This window comes from Lissotriton helveticus, chromosome 4_1 (genome assembly GCF_964261635.1).
Source record: "Lissotriton helveticus chromosome 4_1, aLisHel1.1, whole genome shotgun sequence".
In the NCBI taxonomy this organism is placed as follows: domain Eukaryota; kingdom Metazoa; phylum Chordata; class Amphibia; order Caudata; family Salamandridae; genus Lissotriton; species Lissotriton helveticus.
Window position 1 is genome coordinate 105010780 of NC_136063.1, and position 22048 is coordinate 105032827.

General features: G+C 45.7%; 1 protein-coding gene across 4 annotated transcripts in view; it reads left to right on the plus strand.

The window, feature by feature from the left end:
• NUGGC (nuclear GTPase, germinal center associated) overlaps window positions 1-22048 on the plus strand; it is a 1180213-nt gene that overhangs the window by 693993 nt on the left and 464172 nt on the right. For all 4 annotated transcript variants that reach the window (XM_078686520.1, XM_078686521.1, XM_078686519.1 and 1 more), the window contains exon 17: window positions 21755-21955. In XM_078686520.1, the coding sequence (XP_078542646.1) occupies window positions 21755-21955 (201 nt within the window). The remainder of the gene's footprint in view (window positions 1-21754; window positions 21956-22048) is intronic.

Below are 22048 nucleotides of genomic sequence, written 5' to 3' on the forward strand. Positions count from 1 at the left end.
TTGCATTGCGTAACAATACTTTTATTCGAATGTTACACCATTCTCATCAGACCAGCAATGCGACTGATTGCTGGGTATGTGGCCAACTGCCACCTTATCAAAGGGCGAAGGGAGTTCTGCCCTTCTATCCTCTACCGTTCTCACACAATGGTTCATGTGGAGCATGGTTTGCCTTAATGACCTCAATAGATAGAAAGTACATAGCTTATCCAGGTGGCTGGATATATGGAAACCTGAATAAAGTAATGAATGAAGCATGTTTTCCAGGCAAAGACGGATTTCCTCAAAGGAAGGGAACCGATCTAGAGAATGAAGAGTACGAGCAGGGAAATGCATCCGTTAATTTTATAATGTTAAATGTTCAGCCCAAGCAAAATACAGGTCCACCGTTTATTTCAGTTCTACCAGCAAAAGGTGATTTATGTGTTAATAAGAAAGGATCAGTACATATGGGACACAGCGAGTGTAAAGTTGTAGTAGAGTTTAATGATAAAGGACTTTCTTCTTTCAAAACATCACGCCATACCTATTTCATTTGCGGTCAGACAGCCTATGTACATCTGCCCTTAGACTGGGGTGGGACTTGTTATATAGCATTCTTATTGCCACCTGTATTCTTGGCCCCATCCCATTATCATAGAGATTCACGACTAGAACATGTTAGAGTAAGGAGCGAGACAGATGCCTCAGGGATTGATCAGACTGAAACAGCTTGGGAGCAATATACAGATTTCAACAAAGGATTCTTTTTCTTCATAGGTCCCGTCCAAAACAGTAAACTGATACGCAAGTTAACAAGGACTCTTGAGGCAGTAATGAATGTGACTGCATCTGCCCTGACGAACTTGACCCAGGAACAGTCTGCTATGAGACTTGTTGTTCTTCAACATCGCCTCGTTCTAGACGTCATCTTGGCGGATAGGGGCGGAGCTTGTAGCGTGATCATCACAAATAACGCGCCATCTGTGTATGCAGCGATAACAAGGCTCCACAAGATTGCTCATGGCATACATCAAGACCCAGGCACATGGACTTGGTCCAGTTGGCTCTGGGGTGTGATATCTGCTTGGGGATGGAAAGTGTTGTCCTTCCTAGGAATGATCCTACTTATGATATTTGGTTGCTGTCTCTGTCTGCAGTGTGGCCCGGCCATTTGCGGCCTGTGTGCAACTGCATGTGTTCCACATCCAAGTATACAAAGGGTTAAGGACGAACAAATGATGCTGTATGATCAACTATACGGTCTCATGAATATAGATGTATCCTGAAGGGTTACGTAGGGGACAAGGAGGGAATGAGGAAAATGAAATTTTGCCTGACCAAGATGCCCCCTACGTGTACCCTATGTTACATGTATGTGCATGTCACCCATGCATATTTCTCTTAGTGGCTTGAATCACAAGGCCTCTGCAATCACGTCCTGCATTAAGGCGCCTGCCATCAAGTTTCCCAAACGTTAAGCTAACATGAAGGCCCATGTATTTGCATTTTGCACTTTTAAATAAATATCGTAATAAACCCTTTTTGTGGTTCAGTCTGAGCCACTTTCTGAATTAGGGTTTTCATGACTCCTGACACACTGCAAACTGCAGTTACGTATCTCTGACCTCGCATACTTCTAGCTCAGCCGAAAGAGACCCAGCAAGGGTTGCCAAGATAATATTATGAATAACAGTTATCTGCCTGCTGTACAGAGTCACATTCCTGCCCAGTGAGGAAGGTAAACAAAACCCGTCCGCGGAAGATAGGGCCTAGCCTCTCTGTCTCCATTGAAGTAAATCACAGTGCTTGCATCCATAGAAAGCTCACAGCCCCCATGCAATGCACGAAGAAATATATGCTTTTTCTGATTCTTAGCGATGAGCAACCTTTGCTTCAGGTAATACATCCCCTGACTTAAGATATCAGTTAGTACCAGACGTGCTGGTCGCCTTGACACTAAAGATCTCTCTACTAGACTGAAAGTCAGCTCTCCTCCCAGTTACACGTCAATTGCACGTCATGCTCAAATTGCGTGCACAAGTAGGGCAAAGTTCCAGCCTGCCATGTAACTCCTCCTCTATGTAGCCACCCACCTATCACCCACCTGTGACTCATCAAGTGTACACCCTCATGCACGCCCACATGCTCTTATCTCTTTCTTTCATGCTCTGCCTGGAGCGCTCCTCCCTATGTACAAGGAAAAATTTATATATGTGTTGTTCTCTGTAAATAATGTTAGAAGACCCTTCCTGAACCTCAGTGGTGATGGAACAGATTCTCCCTTAACTCGAGTTATTGGAATAAAGCCCTTTTAACTTGGACACCACGGACTCTCTGCCTCTCATTTGATACATGCTAATTGTTAATGCCTAGAAATTATGCCAGGGTAATATTTTATTTACCACAGTCTAAACACACACGCATATTACCATAAACTTTGAATGGAAACGTAAAAGTTAGAAAGTAGTTGATTTCGGACACTTCCGGGTGGACTACAGGAAAACCCTGTTAAACTAGGACACTTGGATAGTTATTACCCACGGGAGCACTGGAGTACTCGAGTTACCTCACCCAAGGAAGCCGGGTGCATAGGTGTTCTTTCGCGTCGGGTTTCGTCGTCGAATCCTATGGAGAGCTGCAAAAAAATGCTGCAGGCGACCAGGAGGAAGATGTCGGTGGATCCAAGGGTGGATCGGAGAAGTGAAGAACCTGAAAGCAGAGGGGACAGAGTCTGGGTCACTAGCCAGTGACCAGGAAGGAACCAGGCGATGTCACGATGCAAACAGCGGCGCTCGTTTTATTAGACCTGAGCGCCGCGTTTGACACTGTTTCCCATCCCATCCTGTTGCATCGCCTGGAGGAGATTGGGCTGGGTGGCACTGCCCTCCAGTGGTTTCGCTCCTTCCTGGACGATCGTTTCTTTAGCGTTGCCCTGCCACCGTTCCAGTCCCAATTCCATCCTCTGAAACAGGGGGTCCCGCAAGGCTCCTCGCTGAGTCCCACGCTGTTTAATCTATACGTGAGACCGCTGGCTGAGGTCGTCAAGCAATGGGACATGACCATGGTCTCATATGCTGACGACACTCAGCTAGCGGTTACGATCAGCGGGGATGCGGACCGGGATGCCCCCAGGTTTCAGAGTGGACTTAGGGCGGTGGCAAGCTGGATGAAGAACAACTGTCTCCAGCTCAACGCGAAGAAAACAGAGATCATGATCGTCTGTAGGAGGGCGGATCTGTGGGGGGACAGGTGGTGGCCTGCTGAACTGGGGCCGGTCCCCTGTCCGGTCACTGAACTAAAGAACTTGGGAGTATGGATGGACCCTGCTCTCAGTTTTGTGGGCCACGCGAAGAAAATCGCGGCCTGCTGTTTTGGCATCTTGCGGTCGTTGCGTCCCATTCTGAAGTTCTTTGACCATGGTACCAGGCAGCTGATAGTCCAGGCTACTGTGTTATCCCTAAAACACATGGAAGGTACTATAGGTCTGAAGAAAAAAGAGGGAGAGAAAAGTAAATAGCAAATCTCTCTATGGGACCTAATAGTGTCCTCTTTTCATACCCAGATCACACAGTTGATCTGAAGAAAGACAAGAAAGAAGAGAAGATACAGAAAAAGGATACCCATCAGCCCACTCATAAGTGGAATCTCGTCATCTGGGTATGTGTTGGTAAATGGTGTCCTCTAGGATCTGCCTTGGAATGAAACCATACGACTGCCTAGTGATGGACCCAGAACATTACACCAACAGATGACAGTAAATGAGCGGGAGGGGCTAAGTGTGCAGTGCTCAAAGAAAAAGAAGAAAAAGGAAAATGATCCAAGTGATTCTAAAAATACCTACAGTGATGTCATAGAACACTTTATTGGGGCTGACCATCAAAGTGGTATGGTTAAAAACAGTGTGCTGATAGCATGTAGAAAATTGCTACCCACCAGTGTTGTTTAATCGGTCAACATGTTTCAGCCAACAACGGCTTTCGTCAGGACCTCTATGGTGCTACTGCAACACTTACTTAAGTGATGTGAAGTGGAATCTACACCCGCTTTCCAAAATGAAAATGGTGTATCTTCTCCTGCATAGACAAAGTACAAAAAGAAAAAAAACAGAGACACAGTCAAAAGATGTCAACAGAACAAGTTCAAAGGCTTCAAGTTCATGTTTCTGTGGTCTTTATGATATGGCTATGAACACTAGTAAGACACTCACCCTTATTGTGGGGAGAGAAAACCTCACCTCACCTGGCCACTGCTCAGGATAAAAGGAGGCCACGCACTGGAAACAAACAAAACACTTTTAAAATTTATAACCAGTGCTGGAAGTAACAAGATAAGAAAAAAAGAGAGAAACTGGATTCAAATCACATAAATGAGAGACACACATGGTAAGATAAACTGGCCAGAATGGTTTCTTATAACATCAGGAGAGTATGCCCCAAAAACACTACTGACTGCACTTGCTTACACAAACCTGTAAGCCTATAGAGTAAAAAAGGGGCACAGGTAGCCAGCTGCAGCTGCAAATTAAGGCGCCTACTCCTGTGATCTCAAAATAGTTCTTTTAGACCAGAAAAATCCTTCTGACTAACCCACAGCTACTGACCTCTCCGTCGTTGCCTCGAAGCGAAGACTGAGCCGAGGGGGAGGCGATGATTGATGGTCAGACGCGGTGTTAAATACACACTGCGGCGGACCTGCGAGGAAACTCTCTTCTCGCTTTGTATGATTGGTTGTCGGCCTCCTCAGGAATAGGCCAATAGAAAATGGGCTCGCAGTCAGCCAGAAGAAACATACACGGACAAACACGGCCGCTTTGACAGGCGGACCCGTGAGACGTACCTCGCTGACAGCACGAGGACTGTACATTAGTGTATCAATATATTTATATATATATATTCACCTGAGTCTCAAGCAGAACCCACACATGGCAGCTGTCCACAGCGCCACTAAAAACGCCACTAAAAGACGCTGGCGGACCTACAAGGAAACTATCAACTCGGACGCCGCTGCAGGCCCGCGCATTGGTTGCAGCGGAGCCAGTCAGCGGTGTCCAAAAGTCGTCAACCTCGCGTTATGGAGGCAGCCCGGCCTCGCATGGTGTCAAGCAGCAGGCATGTAGTAAAGACAGTGGGGCATCTGCCTGATCCAGATGGCTTGCGAACATCATGAAAAGCATCTAAAGTATCCAAAAGCACCGAGTAGATAGCAAGAACTCGGTGTGTATTGCTCGTAGAGGCATTGATTCTGGCTTGGCCAATCAGCAACGGTCCGTCTGTCTTCTTCCAGACGGAAGATATTCTTAGCACAGACCCGCGTGAACACTGTGCCCAGCCTGTCTAGATATTTTAAAAAAAAGGGTATTTATTGCAGATATTTAGAACAGAGGATGGAGAATGAAGGGCGAACCCAACCCAGTGGCGATGTAACAATCACTGGAGGCTCCCATGTTAACTGAGGCAAAACCCGGCAACCACTATGTTGCAAGGGAAGAGCACTAGTATCGGTGGACTTGATCTCTGTGAGTCTAAATTGTATACTAACAGTGAGTAATTCAATGGACTGTACGTTCAATTCATGATGGCAAATAATCTTGACTCCTCTGAAGTCAGGTGGGCAGACCCAACATATTAGTGAACACCATGAACACCCAGAAAAAGTGGAATTACCAGATGTCCTAGAGGCAAGGGGGAGCGTATCGAATAAGCAAAGTGTCTCCAATGCCTAATAGTGACCCTGTAGTAGGCATAACCCAAGAAAATGTTTAATAGGCCTTGCCTAAATGGTCCAAATGAATGCACCTAGTGACCAAAAGGTCGTAAAAGTATCCCCTCCGCCTATATTCAGGGAGGCCCCTATATAGCGAGGGATCATGTGTCCTCCTAATTGGATACCCTTTAAACACCAAAGTTGAACATAAAGGGGAACTCGAGAACATATAAAAAGCATGTGTGGAAATAGAGCCTCTTCTAGATCCCCTGGAAACAGACGTGTGTGGTAGTGCTTAACACAACGAAATACACAATTATGCATTTACAACTGCATCCAAGGAATGTCATCATTCAGTCCCTCTGTATCGCTATGAAGTTTGAAAACCCACTTTTGTTCTTTCCTCAGTAGGAAAAGTGAGACATCAGTAACATGACTGGGTATATAGGGTTGTTCCAGAACCAGCCATCTAAGTTCATCAGGACGGTGTTTCTCGTCGAGAAAATGAGTGGTGAGCCGTGTTGCCTGCTTTTTGCGTCTAATGGTGCTCATATGTTCCTGCACGCGCAATTTGATTTTTCTTGCGGTCATGCCGATATACCTAAGACCACAGGGGCAGGTAATCTGGTATATCACTTTCTCACTGTTACAGTTAGTGTGGCGTTTCAATTGCCATGGTCGAGAAGTCCCGATGTCCACTTCAAGAGTCTTAGTGGTTAGCGGACATACTGAGCAGTTTCCGCACGGATGATGTCCTCGTACCGGAGGCAGACCCCATAAAGTGGGTGAAGATTCACTCAACTCTTGTCCAGGTCGTGTATGTACAAGAGAGTCTCTCAGATTGTTCCCTCTTTTAAATGAAAAGAGTGGAAGGGGAATGCTTTCACCAGAACTGTTAAGGATGCGCCACCTCTTCCTGATCATCTTTTGGATTTTAGAAGATGATGTGTTGAACGTTGTCACACACACCAGCCTGTCCAGTGGTGGTTTCTTGACTGGAGGCTCTAGCAAAGCTTCACGATGATTATTCGCAGCGCGTTTCAGAGAAGTCCGGACAAGATTGTTCGGATAGCGTCGCACTCTTAGCTTCGTGGAGAGATCCTTCGCTTTTTGGCGGAAATCTGTAATATTAGAACAATTCCTCCGGACCCTCAAGAACTGCCCGAAGGGGAGGTTCTCACGGATGGAATGGGGGTGATGACTATCGAATCTCAACAGAGAGTTTCGAGCCATAGGTTTCCGATAGAGGGAGCTTGCCAAATGCCCATCTTCTGGAAAGATGACAAGATCGAAGAAGGGGAGCTCTGTTCTGCTATACTCCAGGGTGAACCTCAAGTAAGCATTCTGACCATTAAGCCACTCCTGAAAAAGCAAGAGGGATGGTACATCACCGCGCCAGACGACAAGAATGTCGTCGATGTACCGCTTCCACATCATCAATTGATGATGATGGGGATTGGTGGTACTCAGTACGTGGTGGGTCTCAAATTGGTGAACATACAAATTAGCCAAACTGGGCGCGAATTTGCTGCCCATTGATGTCCCCGAGGTTTGTAAGTACAGGGACTCCTCAAAAGCAAAGAAGTTCTCGGTCATGGCAATCCGAGCCAATTCCATGACAAAATGAGTGGGAGTTGGCAAGGTGGAAGGGAAATTCTCTAATAGTTCTTGTACAGTTTGTAGTGTGTCAATTTGAGGGATACAGGTGTACAATGATTCAACATCAAAACTTGCTAAAATGTCAGTATTGATGTCGAAGATCACCTCAGGTAGTATTCGCAGGACATCTTTAGTGTCCTGGAGATAGGTCGGCATTGTTTTGACAATGGGACTCAAGAAGATGTCGACAAAGGAGGACAAAGGTTCCAGCAAGGATCCAATGCCCGAAATGATCGGACGGCCCGGAGGGGGTCTCGCAGGCTTGTGAATCTTTGGAAGGATGTAGAAATAGGGAGTGATGGGACACTTAGTGACTAAAAAGGTTGCCTCTTTTGGAGTAATCCAGCCTTCTGTGCTGGCTTCCTCTACCAAATGTTTGATCTCGTTAGTTAATCTTGACGTGGGATTTTCAGCAAGGAGGGTGTAGAACTGTGCATTGCCTAGTTGTCTAAGACACTCAGCTCGGTAGTCAGTTGTGTTAAGAATGACTATGGCACCCCCCTTGTCTGCTGGTTTAATCACTATCCCAGTGTCTTTTGAGAGAGTGTCCAGGGCTGATCTGTCTCTTTTGGATGTGTTCTGATATTTACCATCTTTGGAAAAGTCAATCGATTTGAGATCTTGTAATATTGCAGCCTCAAAAGTGCCAACTTTAGACTGTACTTGTTGCAAAAGGGGCATGAAGGTGGATCTGACTTTCAGACCTGTACTGGTATCTTCGATGGGAGTATCTATTTCTTTGTTTTTGAAGAAATAGTGCAGCCTGATGGTTCTAAAAAAGCGTTCAATCTCCCCTCGTATCAAAAAGGGTTCCCCACTATTAGTCGGAACAAACCCGAGGCCTCTGTTTAAGACATCCTGTTCAGTTGGAGTAATCACTCGACTGCTTAGGTTCACTACCAAATCTTCATCCTGTTGTAAATTACTCATTGCCCTTGTTTGTTGTGAGTCATTGCAGATTCCTGGTTGTCTGCCCACTGTACTTGCCCTTGATTTTGGCCTCTCCGCCTGCCTCTGTTCCAACCTCGGCCCTGTCCCAAAAAAGCCTGGTTATCGAAATACTGAGGCTGCATAGGGTAATGAGACATAGGTGGGGGAAACTGGGGATAACCCCAAGGGGCTGGTGGCCACCATGACCCCGTTTGGTACATGTTTCCACGACCATTGTATCGGCGATTTGGTCGATTCCCGCGACCTCTGCCTCTGGGTTGGCTATTGTCTCCGCTATCTGAGCCAGAAGAATCAGTCTCTGATGATGTGGCATATGAAGAGCCTACAGTGTGTTTAGGTTTGTTGGTGTCAGTGGGAGTGTAGTTGTCACTGGTGTACGGGTACACCTTCTCATGTGAGAATTTAGCCAGGTCTTTCTTGAATTTTTCTATCTTGGCGAAAAAGATCGGCTCTTTATACTCCTTATTAGCTTTGTTGGAGTCTTCTAATTGTTTTTCAAATTTCTTGGTTGTAAGGGTGGTCTTGATTTGCCCTTCTAAAATTTGAATCTCTACCAAGATGGCATCTGCAATTCTTTTGGCTGTAGTAATGATCAAAATCAGCCAGTCTCTTGTACAGCGCCAGGCTATTAAGGACCAGTCTTTGACAAAGACCTTGTCAGTGAGGAAAAGCCTAGGCGCACTGGTGACTATGAGACCTGTGGGTGAACATTTGCCATGTAAATATTCTGCCATTATTTGACCGTGTATGATAGTTCGTGAATGACTTTTTTTCAGATTTAATATCGTCTCCCAGTCTCCCACAATAGCTGGAGCTGGGGTTGGGATCTGGTCTAGCATGCTTGGATTCTCAGACAGGATAGATGAGAGGAACTCATCATCGAAACCCAGACCGCCAAAATCCGCCATGGTGTCGCCAAATCAAAAATGTGAAGAATCCAGAGAATGCACCAAATGTCAGTGCATTAGTTCAAGATAGAGGACCCGCAGCCCAGGCTGCACAATGGAACAGAGAAACAGAAAATTAATGGAGGGTCCGAGGGGAGAAATTATTATAGACCTACTAGTACCTAGTCCCCCAACTAATCACTAAAACACATGGAAGGTACTATAGGTCTGAAGAAAAAAGAGGGAGAGAAAAGTAAATAGCAAATCTCTCTATGGGACCTAATAGTGTCCTCTTTTCATACCCAGATCACACAGTTGATCTGAAGAAAGACAAGAAAGAAGAGAAGATACAGAAAAAGGATACCCATCAGCCCACTCATAAGTGGAATCTCGTCATCTGGGTATGTGTTGGTAAATGGTGTCCTCTAGGATCTGCCTTGGAATGAAACCATACGACTGCCTAGTGATGGACCCAGAACATTACACCAACAGATGACAGTAAATGAGCGGGAGGGGCTAAGTGTGCAGTGCTCAAAGAAAAAGAAGAAAAAGGAAAATGATCAAAGTGATTCTAAAAATACCTACAGTGATGTCATAGAACACTTTATTGGGGCTGACCATCAAAGTGGTATGGTTAAAAACAGTGTGCTGATAGCATGTAAAAATTGCTACCCACCAGTGTTGTTTAATCGGTCAACATGTTTCAGCCAACAACGGGCCGTCCGATCATTTCGGGCATTGGATCCTTGCTGGAACCTTTGTCCTCCTTTGTCGACATCTTCTTGAGTCCCATTGTCAAAACAATGCCGACCTATCTCCAGGACACTAAAGATGTCCTGCGAATACTACCTGAGGTGATCTTCGACATCAATACTGACATTTTAGCAAGTTTTGATGTTGAATCATTGTACACCTGCATCCCTCAAATTGACACACTACAAACTGTACAAGAACTATTAGAGAATTTCCCTTCCACCTTGACAACTCCCACTCATTTTGTCATGGAATTGGCTCGGATTGCCATGACCGAGAACTTCTTTGCTTTTGAGGAGTCCCTGTACTTACAAACCTCGGGGACATCAATGGGCAGCAAATTCGCGCCCAGTTTGGCTAATTTGTATGTTCACCAATTTGAGACCCACCACGTACTGAGTACCACCAATCCCCATCATCATCAATTGATGATGTGGAAGCGGTACATCGACGACATTCTTGTCGTCTGGCGCGGTGATGTACCATCCCTCTTGCTTTTTCAGGAGTGGCTTAATGGTCAGAATGCTTACTTGAGGTTCACCCTGGAGTATAGCAGAACAGAGCTCCCCTTCTTGGATCTTGTCATCTTTCCAGAAGATGGGCATTTGGCAAGCTCCCTCTATCGGAAACCTATGGCTCGAAACTCTCTGTTGAGATTCGATAGTCATCACCCCCGTTCCCTCCGTGAGAACCTCCCGTTCGGGCAGTTCTTGAGGGTCCGGAGGAATTGTTCTAATATTACAGATTTCCGCCAAAAAGCGAAGGATCTCTCCACGAAGCTAAGAGTGCGACGCTATCCGAACAATCTTGTCCGGACTTCTCTGAAACGCGCTGCGAATAATCATCGTGAAGCTTTTCTAGAGCCTCCAGTCAAGAAACCACCACTGGACAGGCTGGTGTGTATGACAACGTTCAACACATCATCTTCTAAAATCCAAAAGATGATCAGGAAGAGGTGGCGCATCCTTAACAGTTCTGGTGAAAGCATTCCCCTTCCACTCTTTTCATTTAAAAGAGGGAACAATCTGAGAGACTCTCTTGTACATACACGACCTCGACAAGAGTTGAGTGAATCTTCACCCACTTTATGGGGTCTGCCTCCGGTACGAGGACATCATCCGTGCGGAAACTGCTCAGTATGTCCGCTAACCACTAAGACTCTTGAAGTGGACATCGGGACTTCTCGACCATGGCAATTGAAACGCCACACTAACTGTAACAGTGAGAAAGTGATATACCAGATTACCTGCCCCTGTGGTCTTAGGTATATCGGCATGACCGCAAGAAAAATCAAATTGCGCGTGCAGGAACATATGAGCACCATGAGACGCAAAAAGCAGGCAACACGGCTTACCACTCATTTTCTCGACGAGAAACACCGTCCTGATGAACTTAGATGGCTGGTTCTGGAACAACCCTATATACCCAGTCATGTTACTGATGTCTCACTTTTCCTACTGAGGAAAGAACAAAAGTGGGTTTTCAAACTTCATAGCGATACAGAGGGACTGAATGATGACATTCCTTGGATGCAGTTGTAAATGCATAATTGTGTATTTCGTTGTGTTAAGCACTACCACACACGTCTGTTTCCAGGGGATCTAGAAGAGGCTCTATTTCCACACATGCTTTTTATATGTTCTCGAGTTCCCCTTTATGTTCAACTTTGGTGTTTAAAGGGTATCCAATTAGGAGGACACATGATCCCTCGCTATATAGGGGCCTCCCTGAATATAGGCGGAGGGGATACTTTTACGACCTTTTGGTCACTAGGTGCATTCATTTGGACCATTTAGGCAAGGCCTATTAAACATTTTCTTGGGTTATGCCTACTACAGGGTCACTATTAGGCATTGGAGACACTTTGCTTATTCGATACGCTCCCCCTTGCCTCTAGGACATCTGGTAATTCCACTTTTTCTGGGTGTTCATGGTGTTCACTAATATGTTGGGTCTGCCCACCTGACTTCAGAGGAGTCAAGATTATTTGCCATCATGAATTGAACGTACAGTCCATTGAATTACTCACTGTTAGTATACAATTTAGACTCACAGAGATCAAGTCCACCGATACTAGTGCTCTTCCCTTGCAACATAGTGGTTGCCGGGTTTTGCCTCAGTTAACATGGGAGCCTCCAGTGATTGTTACATCGCCACTGGGTTGGGTTCGCCCTTCATTCTCCATCCTCTGTTCTAAATATCTGCAATAAATACCCTTTTTTTTAAAATATCTAGACAGGCTGGGCACAGTGTTCACGCGGGTCTGTGCTAAGAATATCTTCCGTCTGGAAGAAGACAGACGGACGTTGCTGATTGGCCAAGCCAGAATCAATACCTCTACGAGCAATACACACCGAGTTCTTGCTATCTACTCGGTGCTTTTGGATACTTTAGATGCTTTTCATGATGTTCGCAAGCCATCTGGATCAGGCAGATGCCCCACTGTCTTTACTACATGCCTGCTGCTTGACACCATGCGAGGCCGGGCTGCCTCCATAACGCGAGGTTGACGACTTTTGGACACCGCTGACTGGCTCCGCTGCAACCAATGCGCGGGCCTGCAGCGGCGTCCGAGTTGATAGTTTCCTTGTAGGTCCGCCAGCGTCTTTTAGTGGCGTTTTTAGTGGCGCTGTGGACAGCTGCCATGTGTGGGTTCTGCTTGAGACTCAGGTGAATATATATATATAAATATATTGATACACTAATGTACAGTCCTCGTGCTGTCAGCGAGGTACGTCTCACGGGTCCGCCTGTCAAAGCGGCCGTGTTTGTCCGTGTATGTTTCTTCTGGCTGACTGCGAGCCCATTTTCTATTGGCCTATTCCTGAGGAGGCCGACAACCAATCATACAAAGCGAGAAGAGAGTTTCCTCGCAGGTCCGCCGCAGTGTGTATTTAACACCGCGTCTGACCATCAATCATCGCCTCCCCCTCGGCTCAGTCTTCGCTTCGAGGCAACGACGGAGAGGTCAGTAGCTGTGGGTTAGTCAGAAGGATTTTTCTGGTCTAAAAGAACTATTTTGAGATCACAGGAGTAGGCGCCTTAATTTGCAGCTGCAGCTGGCTACCTGTGCCCCTTTTTTACTCTATAGGCTTACAGGTTTGTGTAAGCAAGTGCAGTCAGTAGTGTTTTTGGGGCATACTCTCCTGATGTTATAAGAAACCATTCTGGCCAGTTTATCTTACCATGTGTGTCTCTCATTTATGTGATTTGAATCCAGTTTCTCTCTTTTTTTCTTATCTTGTTACTTCCAGCACTGGTTATAAATTTTAAAAGTGTTTTGTTTGTTTCCAGTGCGTGGCCTCCTTTTATCCTGAGCAGTGGCCAGGTGAGGTGAGGTTTTCTCTCCCCACAATAAGGGTGAGTGTCTTACTAGTGTTCATAGCCATATCATAAAGACCACAGAAACATGAACTTGAAGCCTTTGAACTTGTTCTGTTGACATCTTTTGTCTGTGTCTCTGTTTTTTTTTTCTTTTTGTACTTTGTCTATGCAGGAGAAGATACACCATTTTCATTTTGGAAAGCGGGTGTAGATTCCACTTCACATCACTTAAGTAAGTGTTGCAGTAGCACCATAGAGGTCCTGACGAAAGCCGTTGTTGGCTGAAACATGTTGACCGATTAAACAACACTGGTGGGTAGCAATTTTTACATGCTATCAGCACACTGTTTTTAACCATACCACTTTGATGGTCAGCTCCAATAAAGTGTTCTATGACATCACTGTAGGTATTTTTAGAATCACTTGGATCATTTTCCTTTTTCTTCTTTTTCTTTGAGCACTGCACACTTAGCCCCTCCCGCTCATTTACTGTCATCTGTTGGTGTAATGTTCTGGGTCCATCACTAGGCAGTCGTATGGTTTCATTCCAAGGCAGATCCTAGAGGACACCATTTACCAACACATACCCAGATGACGAGATTCCACTTATGAGTGGGCTGATGGGTATCCTTTTTCTGTATCTTCTCTTCTTTCTTGTCTTTCTTCAGATCAACTGTGTGATCTGGGTATGAAAAGAGCACACTATTAGGTCCCATAGAGAGATTTGCTATTTACTTTTCTCTCCCTCTTTTTTCTTCAGACCTATAGTACCTTCCATGTGTTTTAGTGATTAGTTGGGGGACTAGGTACTAGTAGGTCTATAATAATTTCTCCCCTCGGACCCTCCATTAATTTTCTGTTTCTCTGCTACTGTGTTATCCCGCCTGGACTATGCAAGCTCTCTCCTGGTAGGGACCAATGTGGCTGAGATTACCCGCCTTCAACGCGTGCAGAACGCCGCGGCGAGAGCCATTGTTGGCTTACCTCGAACGAGCTCCGTCTCTGGCACACTGAGATCGTTGCACTGGCTGCCTATCAAGTCACGAATCCAGTTTAAAGTGCTGTGTCTGGCGTTCAAGATCTTGAGGGGAGGGGGTCCGCAAATCCTTGCGGATCTTCTGTCTTGGTATGTTCCTACCCGCTCTTTGAGATCTGCGGGCCAAGCTCTTGCCGTGACCCCTCGATACAGGCTGTGTCGGGTTGGTGGCCGATCCTTCCGGGTCAGGGCAGCCGAGCTTTGGAATTCCCTCCCAGTTCAATTGCGGTTATTAGACGACCTGTTAGTGTTTCGCAAAGCTTTGAAAACCTCTCTCTTTTAATAAACTTCCTTGTTTTTATCTGTTGTGTTCCCTGTAGGTGTTGCACATTTCCTGCCATGCGCCAGGACGCCCCTTAGCTGGGGCAGCTGTGCGCAATACAAATATGTGCAACAACAACAACAATCAGGGGAAGGTGTGAAGCTTGTCTCTGCAGCCACGTGGACCAGGAGGCGTCGACGACAACCAGAAGCTGGATACGGACTGTCCCACGAAGGATCTCGCTGTTGGCTGTATCGGCTTCCGGATTGGAGTCAACAAGCCTTGGCAAAGGCAACCCACGCAGGAAAGGAGATTTGGCTTCTGTTCAGACCACCAAGGTCTGGGGAGCTTCCGCTTTACAGGAAAGCAGGAGCAAGCCCAGAGCAACCAGGCAAGCGGTGTTGATTCAAAAGGATGTCTTAAGGAGGGCCACTAGCCAACGGGCTAGCAACCGCGAAGACGCGTCGAGGAGAAATGCAGGCCCCACGCGGCACTCGTGGAGTGTGGAGGGCTGAGCTTCTGTGCACTTACTGCTCGGGGTTGGAGCTTCTCAAACCCCAATGCACAACTTCGAGGACGCCTCAGAAGCTGCACAGTTAGCAAAAAGCAGGTACTGCAGGATGTCCGGTCCCACGTCTCTCGTGTCCGCCACGGGTCTCAGCTTTGCTGTGGATGTGGATCGGAGTCAGAGAAGTCTGGAAGTCCAGAGTCTGCGTCGCTGAGTCTTCGGGTTCCGGCAGGAGCGTCGGCAAAGCAAACAGGCAAGTTACTGGTGGTGCCTGTTTGCACAGGGTGGTCACTCCTTGACCACAAGGGAGATTCTTCAGTCTTCTAGTTGCTGTAGAATGTCGAAGGTCCAGAGTTTCGTTTTAGAGTTTCAGTTCAGGATAATCTAAAGTCTCTAGACTCTGCTTCTAGCTTTATAATCTTAAGGGGCTGGATTACCTGCTAGGTCCCTCCTATGGGTGGAACCTGGGAAGGGGGTGGTTACACCCCTTTCCCTTTGTCCAGTTTCGCGCCAGACCTGGGGCTGGAGTGCCCCAGCAACTGGTTTGAACCGGGCTATGCATGGAGCACCTTGTGTGCCCCAGGCAGTGTCTCATTTCTTTCAACCCACTCTGCCCCAATACACTAAAGTCTGTCTGGGGAGGTGCTAGCAGGGGCGGCTGGTGACATTTGAAAGTGGTAGGGCGTAAAATGGTTGGCATACTGCGCCGTGAGCCCAAACCACCATAAGAGGAAATTTTGAAAAAAGAGAAGAAAAATGGTGCACTTTCAAGCACATTTGAGAAAGCAGGAAGGTTAATAAAGCAATTGCCAGCAGTCAGCAGACGGTCACTAACTCACTACACGCACCAGCACGAGGTCTAGTGTGACTGTGTGCGCCGGTGATGTGGGCTGCGCTGCGCCAGGGACTTCACCACACACATAGCCATGGCCAATCGTTACTGCATGGCTTCACTGAAGTCACACAGTGATTGGCCATAAATCTGTAATGACAGGTACACAGGTTTTACTGCACAGTAATTACCACAGTATGTAGAATTGTAATATTTAAACACTGTAGAACTCCATCTCTCCCTTCATTCTCTGCTAAACCTGCCCTTCTTTCTGTCCTTGGCCTTTCCATCCTACCTTCTCTCTTCCTTCCTCCTTTCCTCTCCTCTCCTATCCCCTCCCCTCCCCCTCTTCTCCTCTCCTCCTATCCCGCTCACCCTCCCCAGCCCAGCCCGCCCCGCCCCTCCTCACCTCCACTTCCTTCATGTACTCTCCTCCCTTTCTCTACCCTTCCCACTACCCTCCTCTCCTCCCCTCAATTCTCCTCTCTCTACTCTTCTCTCTCTTCTCTCCTTTTCCTCCCTCCCTCCCCTCCTGTCCTCTCCCCTCCTCAGCTCTCCTCTCCTTCTCTTCCCTTACTTTCTTTCCGTTTCCAGAAGGGGCCCTGGCACTCGTCTCGCAGGCCTCATAGTCAGTTTTCCAGGCCTCCTCCTAATGTTTCGTTTCGCGCTGACACGAGTTTTATCATCATAAGAGGCGCGAGCCGGCAATTAGTCTGCACGAGACACCAGTGTGGAGGCAGCACAGCCCCCAATCAGCAAGGGGAAGGGAGATCCTTCAACATGAGAGGGCCCTGGGGAGCCAGGCCCTCAAGCCCAATGATGATGATTGATGCAGGCGCGGACGACACACCCACACCTCACCAGAAAATTAAAAGTCTATTTTCTATGGTACACATCCCATTGGTATCATCCTATGACCAGCAGCGCTGGCCCCTGTCCTTCCTCGCGCCCCGAGGAAACCAAGGCTCGCACTCTTTCTCTTCCTCATGCCGGGCGCGAGGGCGAGAGGCTTCTCTGCAGCTGGGTGGGCCCTGGTTTCGAAACATTATTTTGCGAATTCTACATCCGGTGAGTCCCAAAGTGTGAAGATCACAGAGCAGAGATTTCACCAGGGAGGCACTGGATGGGTGGCGCGAGCCCTACAGGCCAGCCGCGTACCACTACCCGAGTGATAAATAAAATGTTGCACACCAACCTATGAACATACCTGACACACACGACCAGAAGAAACAGCAGGCAGCGCAGCTGAAGTGGTCACAGTGATGACGTGACGAAGCCAGCCAGCAGTCAGACTCAGCAGACAGTCACTAAACTCACTACACGCACCAGCACAAGGTCTAGCGTGACTGTGTGCGCCAGTGACGTGACCTGCACTGCGCCTGGGACGACACCACACACACACACACAGTCAGCCATGGCCAATCGCTACTGCATGGCTTCACTGAAGTCACACAGTGATTGGCCATACTGTGTAGTGATGCTACCACCAAAGCGCGGCACCCAATAATGGTGGTGCGCGGAGGACCAGCCAATCCTGGCTAGGGGGGCACAGTTAGTATTCGCCCTGATTGCCCATTTAGACCCCCAGGGCTGCCGCGGCCCTGACGGCATGAAGCAGCACCCTTGGGTCCCTTGTAAAGGTGGAAGCCTGTGCGCCGCGCATGCTCGGGCTGGTCATAGCCCTGTGCCACTCAAACAAGCTGCCGCAGCCCAGCCGGCGCCGCCCCACCCCCAGGCTTCAGCGGCATGACGCGTGAGGTGAGGAAGGAGTCGAGGACGGAAGGTCAAGGTAAGGAGCATTGGCAAATACAATTGTATTTGCCTGCTTAGCATGCGTGCGTCCATGTGGCTTAGTGGGGCTACGCCCCAATGGACGCACCGCGCCTGGGTGCTAGCAACTCTCAAGGCAGGAAACCTATTGTCCAGGCCTCCCCTGCCGGAGTTTCGTCCAGCAGCAGGAGGTCAGACTCGTGTCTGTGGCAGCAGCATCCAGTTTGTGATGCTGAGGCTCTGTTTAACTTTAAACGGATAAAGCTACAACTACATGTCTTCTCCCTCTAGAAGGGTGGAATGCTACCCCCGCCGGCAGAACTGGCGGGGGGTAGCATTCCAAAGCGTATGACACCTTACACGACATGTTTTGATAAAGCCAAACCAAAGTTAGCAATAACCACGAGGATTATAATGCACTTAAGAGTATATGGTGTGGCTATATCATAGAACAGCTATAAGGACATGGTTCCGAAAGCTGCAGACAGGTTCAGCTCATGCTAGAGCACCATCTCACATAAAACCAAGCACTCTGCCCTCAGGATTGTCAAGGCCTGCCATAGGAGTGACTTATAGGTATATATGTGTCTATATATAATGGTAGGTATAGGAATACTATACCTAAGCACGACCTTGCCCCAGCTGAGTGATCAGCCAGTGGTGTCAGTTTGGATGGCCAGCCAGTAGTGGCATAATACATGCTGCAGCCCCTGGTAGGGCCTTGGATGTACCTATGCCCTGGGTACCTATGGTGACCCAATATCCATTTAGATATGTACCAAAAGTACATGGAGTCCATTTTACAGAGAGAGCAGATAGCCTGGGAGCCTGAATAGCAGGATCCCAGGCCAACTAAGTCAAAAACCAGCTAAACACTAGGCAAAAAGTTGGGGTAACCATATTGTCCGATATCCACCTTCCTACAAGCGGTGAAAAACAAAAAAGAGAACGCGCCACTGACTGAACATTTCCAAAAATATAACCATGATTGTAATCAATTTACCTGGTATATTTTGGAAAAAGTGAGTGTAAGCAGATGAGGTGGGAACCTTGAAGCAATACGGAAAATGCGTGAACAATGGTTCATGTGCTATCTTAATACCATCGATAAAGGTCTCAACAACAGAGAAGAGTGGATGAAGTTAGTGGCTAAACAATAAGATACTAATAGAATACGAGGGACAAACAATGACAATATATATGATAAAATAAATGAAATAACCTCTCTGGGGCCTACTAATAATCGTTTGTGACGCAATGCAAATTTCGATCATCTAGACAGTATGTATTATGATGAAAACGACAAGTTATAACATTTTGTGATAGGACGCGTTCATGTAACACAAGATAGGGTAACCTTGAAGGTATAGGAAAAACATACCTGGCCAGTTATACCTACAGCCCTTACATCTTTGTGAATATATGATCACTATTGAGATGGATTTATGAATCATGCACAAATCGGAAATTAATATTCACGAAGATAGACTCAGGGAAGTATGGATAATGTGTAAGATTTGTGAATTAGTAGAACTTTAGGTTATATAATACATTTTAGAACTGTGAAACTGTACATCAGTGCTCATAAAACAAGAATAGTTTTATTTAAATAATCTAAATAAAGTTTTATTGAGGCATGAAAATGAGGCTTGCATCTCTTCCCATTGTTATGAAATCGAGGCTTAAAACCCGCTATTAGTAGTAGAAAAGCAGTGCTCGAAACCAGCTTCGAGCAATATGAAAACGAGGCTTGGAACCCGTTTTGAGTTATACGAAAAAGAGGCTTGAAACTCGCTAGTATTAACCTGAAAGCGAGGCTTGATAGTGATCCTTCCGGGTGAAACAAGGAAGTAGGCTTGATGCATTGCAATCGTCGCAAGAAGTAAAAAAAAGTAGGGGCATGCAGTAATCACACCTGTAGATAATTGATGAAGGGCCAATGGCGGAACAAGTTTCGATATTTAAACGTGAAGCCAAGACTCACAAAACTGTAGCGGTTTTTGAGAGGACAGCGCGGGTGTTTGTATGAGGAATAACACAGATTCACGGTAAGGAGAGAGGGAACTCTGACCACGAGAAATAAGAGTTAGACTAAGTATATTTGGGATATAAATGCCCTAACAAGAGGAATTTCTCTTGTGTTTATTCCCTATATAGAGCAAGTATTGTCAAGACCCTTAGGGCATAAGAAATATTAAAAGACAGTGAGCACCCGGCGCCGAAGTGTGTTTAGGCTTAGGTGAGGCATGGTTCCCCATAGCGAGTATCCACATCTACGATGTAGATAAATATAAGAGCATACTGATATGAGTCCCCCTTTCTCAACAGAGAGAGCCTCGAGGTGCCAGTGTATCTCTTGTAAGAAGGATCATTCCTGCCTTTCCAATTATAGAAAGATTCGGCGGGGAAGAAGATATCACACAAATGTGGCCTTAAAGTAGGTACATAATAGAGAATATTTGATAAAAGATAATAGGACCTTCTAAGTGCTCATTAAGAATTAGGACTATAACATCTGTTTCCTTTTAGATGATTTTAATAGATTACACATACTAAAAGTACCATACCTACAAAAGCGAACACTTCATTATCAAGATATACAAGGTGTCGTGATAATTAAAGGTAATGACTCTTGGTTGGTTTTTAGCGTAGCATTTAGCATAACCCAATTAAAGAAGGATAGAACAATAATGTAAATCTAATTACCTTCTAGGAAACGCACAGGTCATGATAATTAAATACAAGACATTTGGGGATATCATTGATGGAAGCATTTAATATGAGATAAGGTAAATCAATAACTTTCTTCGAGAGTGCCCCCACGGTACAAACTGTGAACTAGTACCCAATGACTAGGATAGGTTCTTCTTGTTCCCTGTAACTATAATCATGTTGTCGCCACCCTGGACTCACGAATAGGGCAGACATATCTAGTAGCGAATTGGGGATTACAGGAGATGGGGACCTTTAATAATAAACAAGGGAAACAGCCCATTTATTAGAATGAGAAAAATAAAAATGTTTATGACAAAGTTGTATAAATAATGACAGGGTATAGGATGCGTAGAAAATGTTACGCTAATAAGTGAGGATAGTATACTCAATGTAATTTATGATAAGAATATGGTGATAATACTTTGCATTACGAAGAAAATGTATAGTAGAAATGAGCAGCCCATAGAATTTGTAGGTATAATAAGTCTATAAAACTATTTATTTTTTTTTAAATAAAAAAAGGAAATGTATAGTATTGGACAATGTAAGTTTGCCATTTTGCTAAAAACATTTATTTAATTATGTTTATCTGCAGGAAATAAAGTAAAGTGGCAACCAACCAGTGTCCACTGTAAGAGAGACATATATAATTGTCTTGATAAAGATGGCCTATCATTTTTAACCATCGAAACGCGTCGACGCCTTATTGCACACAATCAAGGGACACAGCCTACCTATCCTGTAGACATGAAAGATTGAGGGTGTCTTGGATTAGCTAAGAAGTATTTTTATCCCTGATGTGTGATTTTATGACAAAAAATAGTGTCTGTTGTCTGTCTCTCTCTTCTGGTATAGTGCCTATGAGTATTTAGTTTGGGCAATTTTATTGTTGGTTTACATTAAAAAAAAAAATCGGTTTTTCCTTTTTTATCAAATGTTTGTATTAGATTGATGAAATACAGCTGGATACAAATGTAATGTCACTGCACATGTTTTTAATGGGAATGTATTTTTTTAGAATTAATTGTTGTAATACCTAGGATGTTGTTTTTAATCAAAAAATATAAAGAAATTATAGTATCTACCCATCTTGTAATCCATGGTGTTAGTATTAGGTACCAATTCTAATACATGGGCTATAGTTGGTGTGAAGAGCACACAGAGCAGTTGATGTAAGTTTGTCCATCAAGGGATCCCCCCTTTTTTTTTGTTTTACTGTTTTCATCATTGAGGCCTTGACTGGAGATTTTGGCCTCTGTATAAGGAAAGTCATTGAAGGTAAAAGAACTGTTGGTTGTTATGTGCTCTGTTGTATCATTTAGTCCATGCATGTACAACTTTGAATCACTCTCTTTTGCCTTTTCCACACTAGGATGAAACACTCCAAGCCCAGATCAAGGACGTTGTACGGCTCTGCCTGGCTGACGTGCGCAAAATGCTTCAAGCAGTGGTGAAGAAGAGTACTGGCGAATTCTCAGAGTGTTTTGATATTCTGCTTCGTAATGAGTTGATGCGCGGTGTGGAGAAGGCCAAGGGAATTTGTGAAGAAAAGGTTCAGAGATGGGGGTCACGTGTAAGTCCAATTTAAGCCTATGATGTGAGTTGACGGTCTTGATTAGGTTTAAAATTGAAACTGCACCAGTCAAAAATACAAATCCTTTCCAGT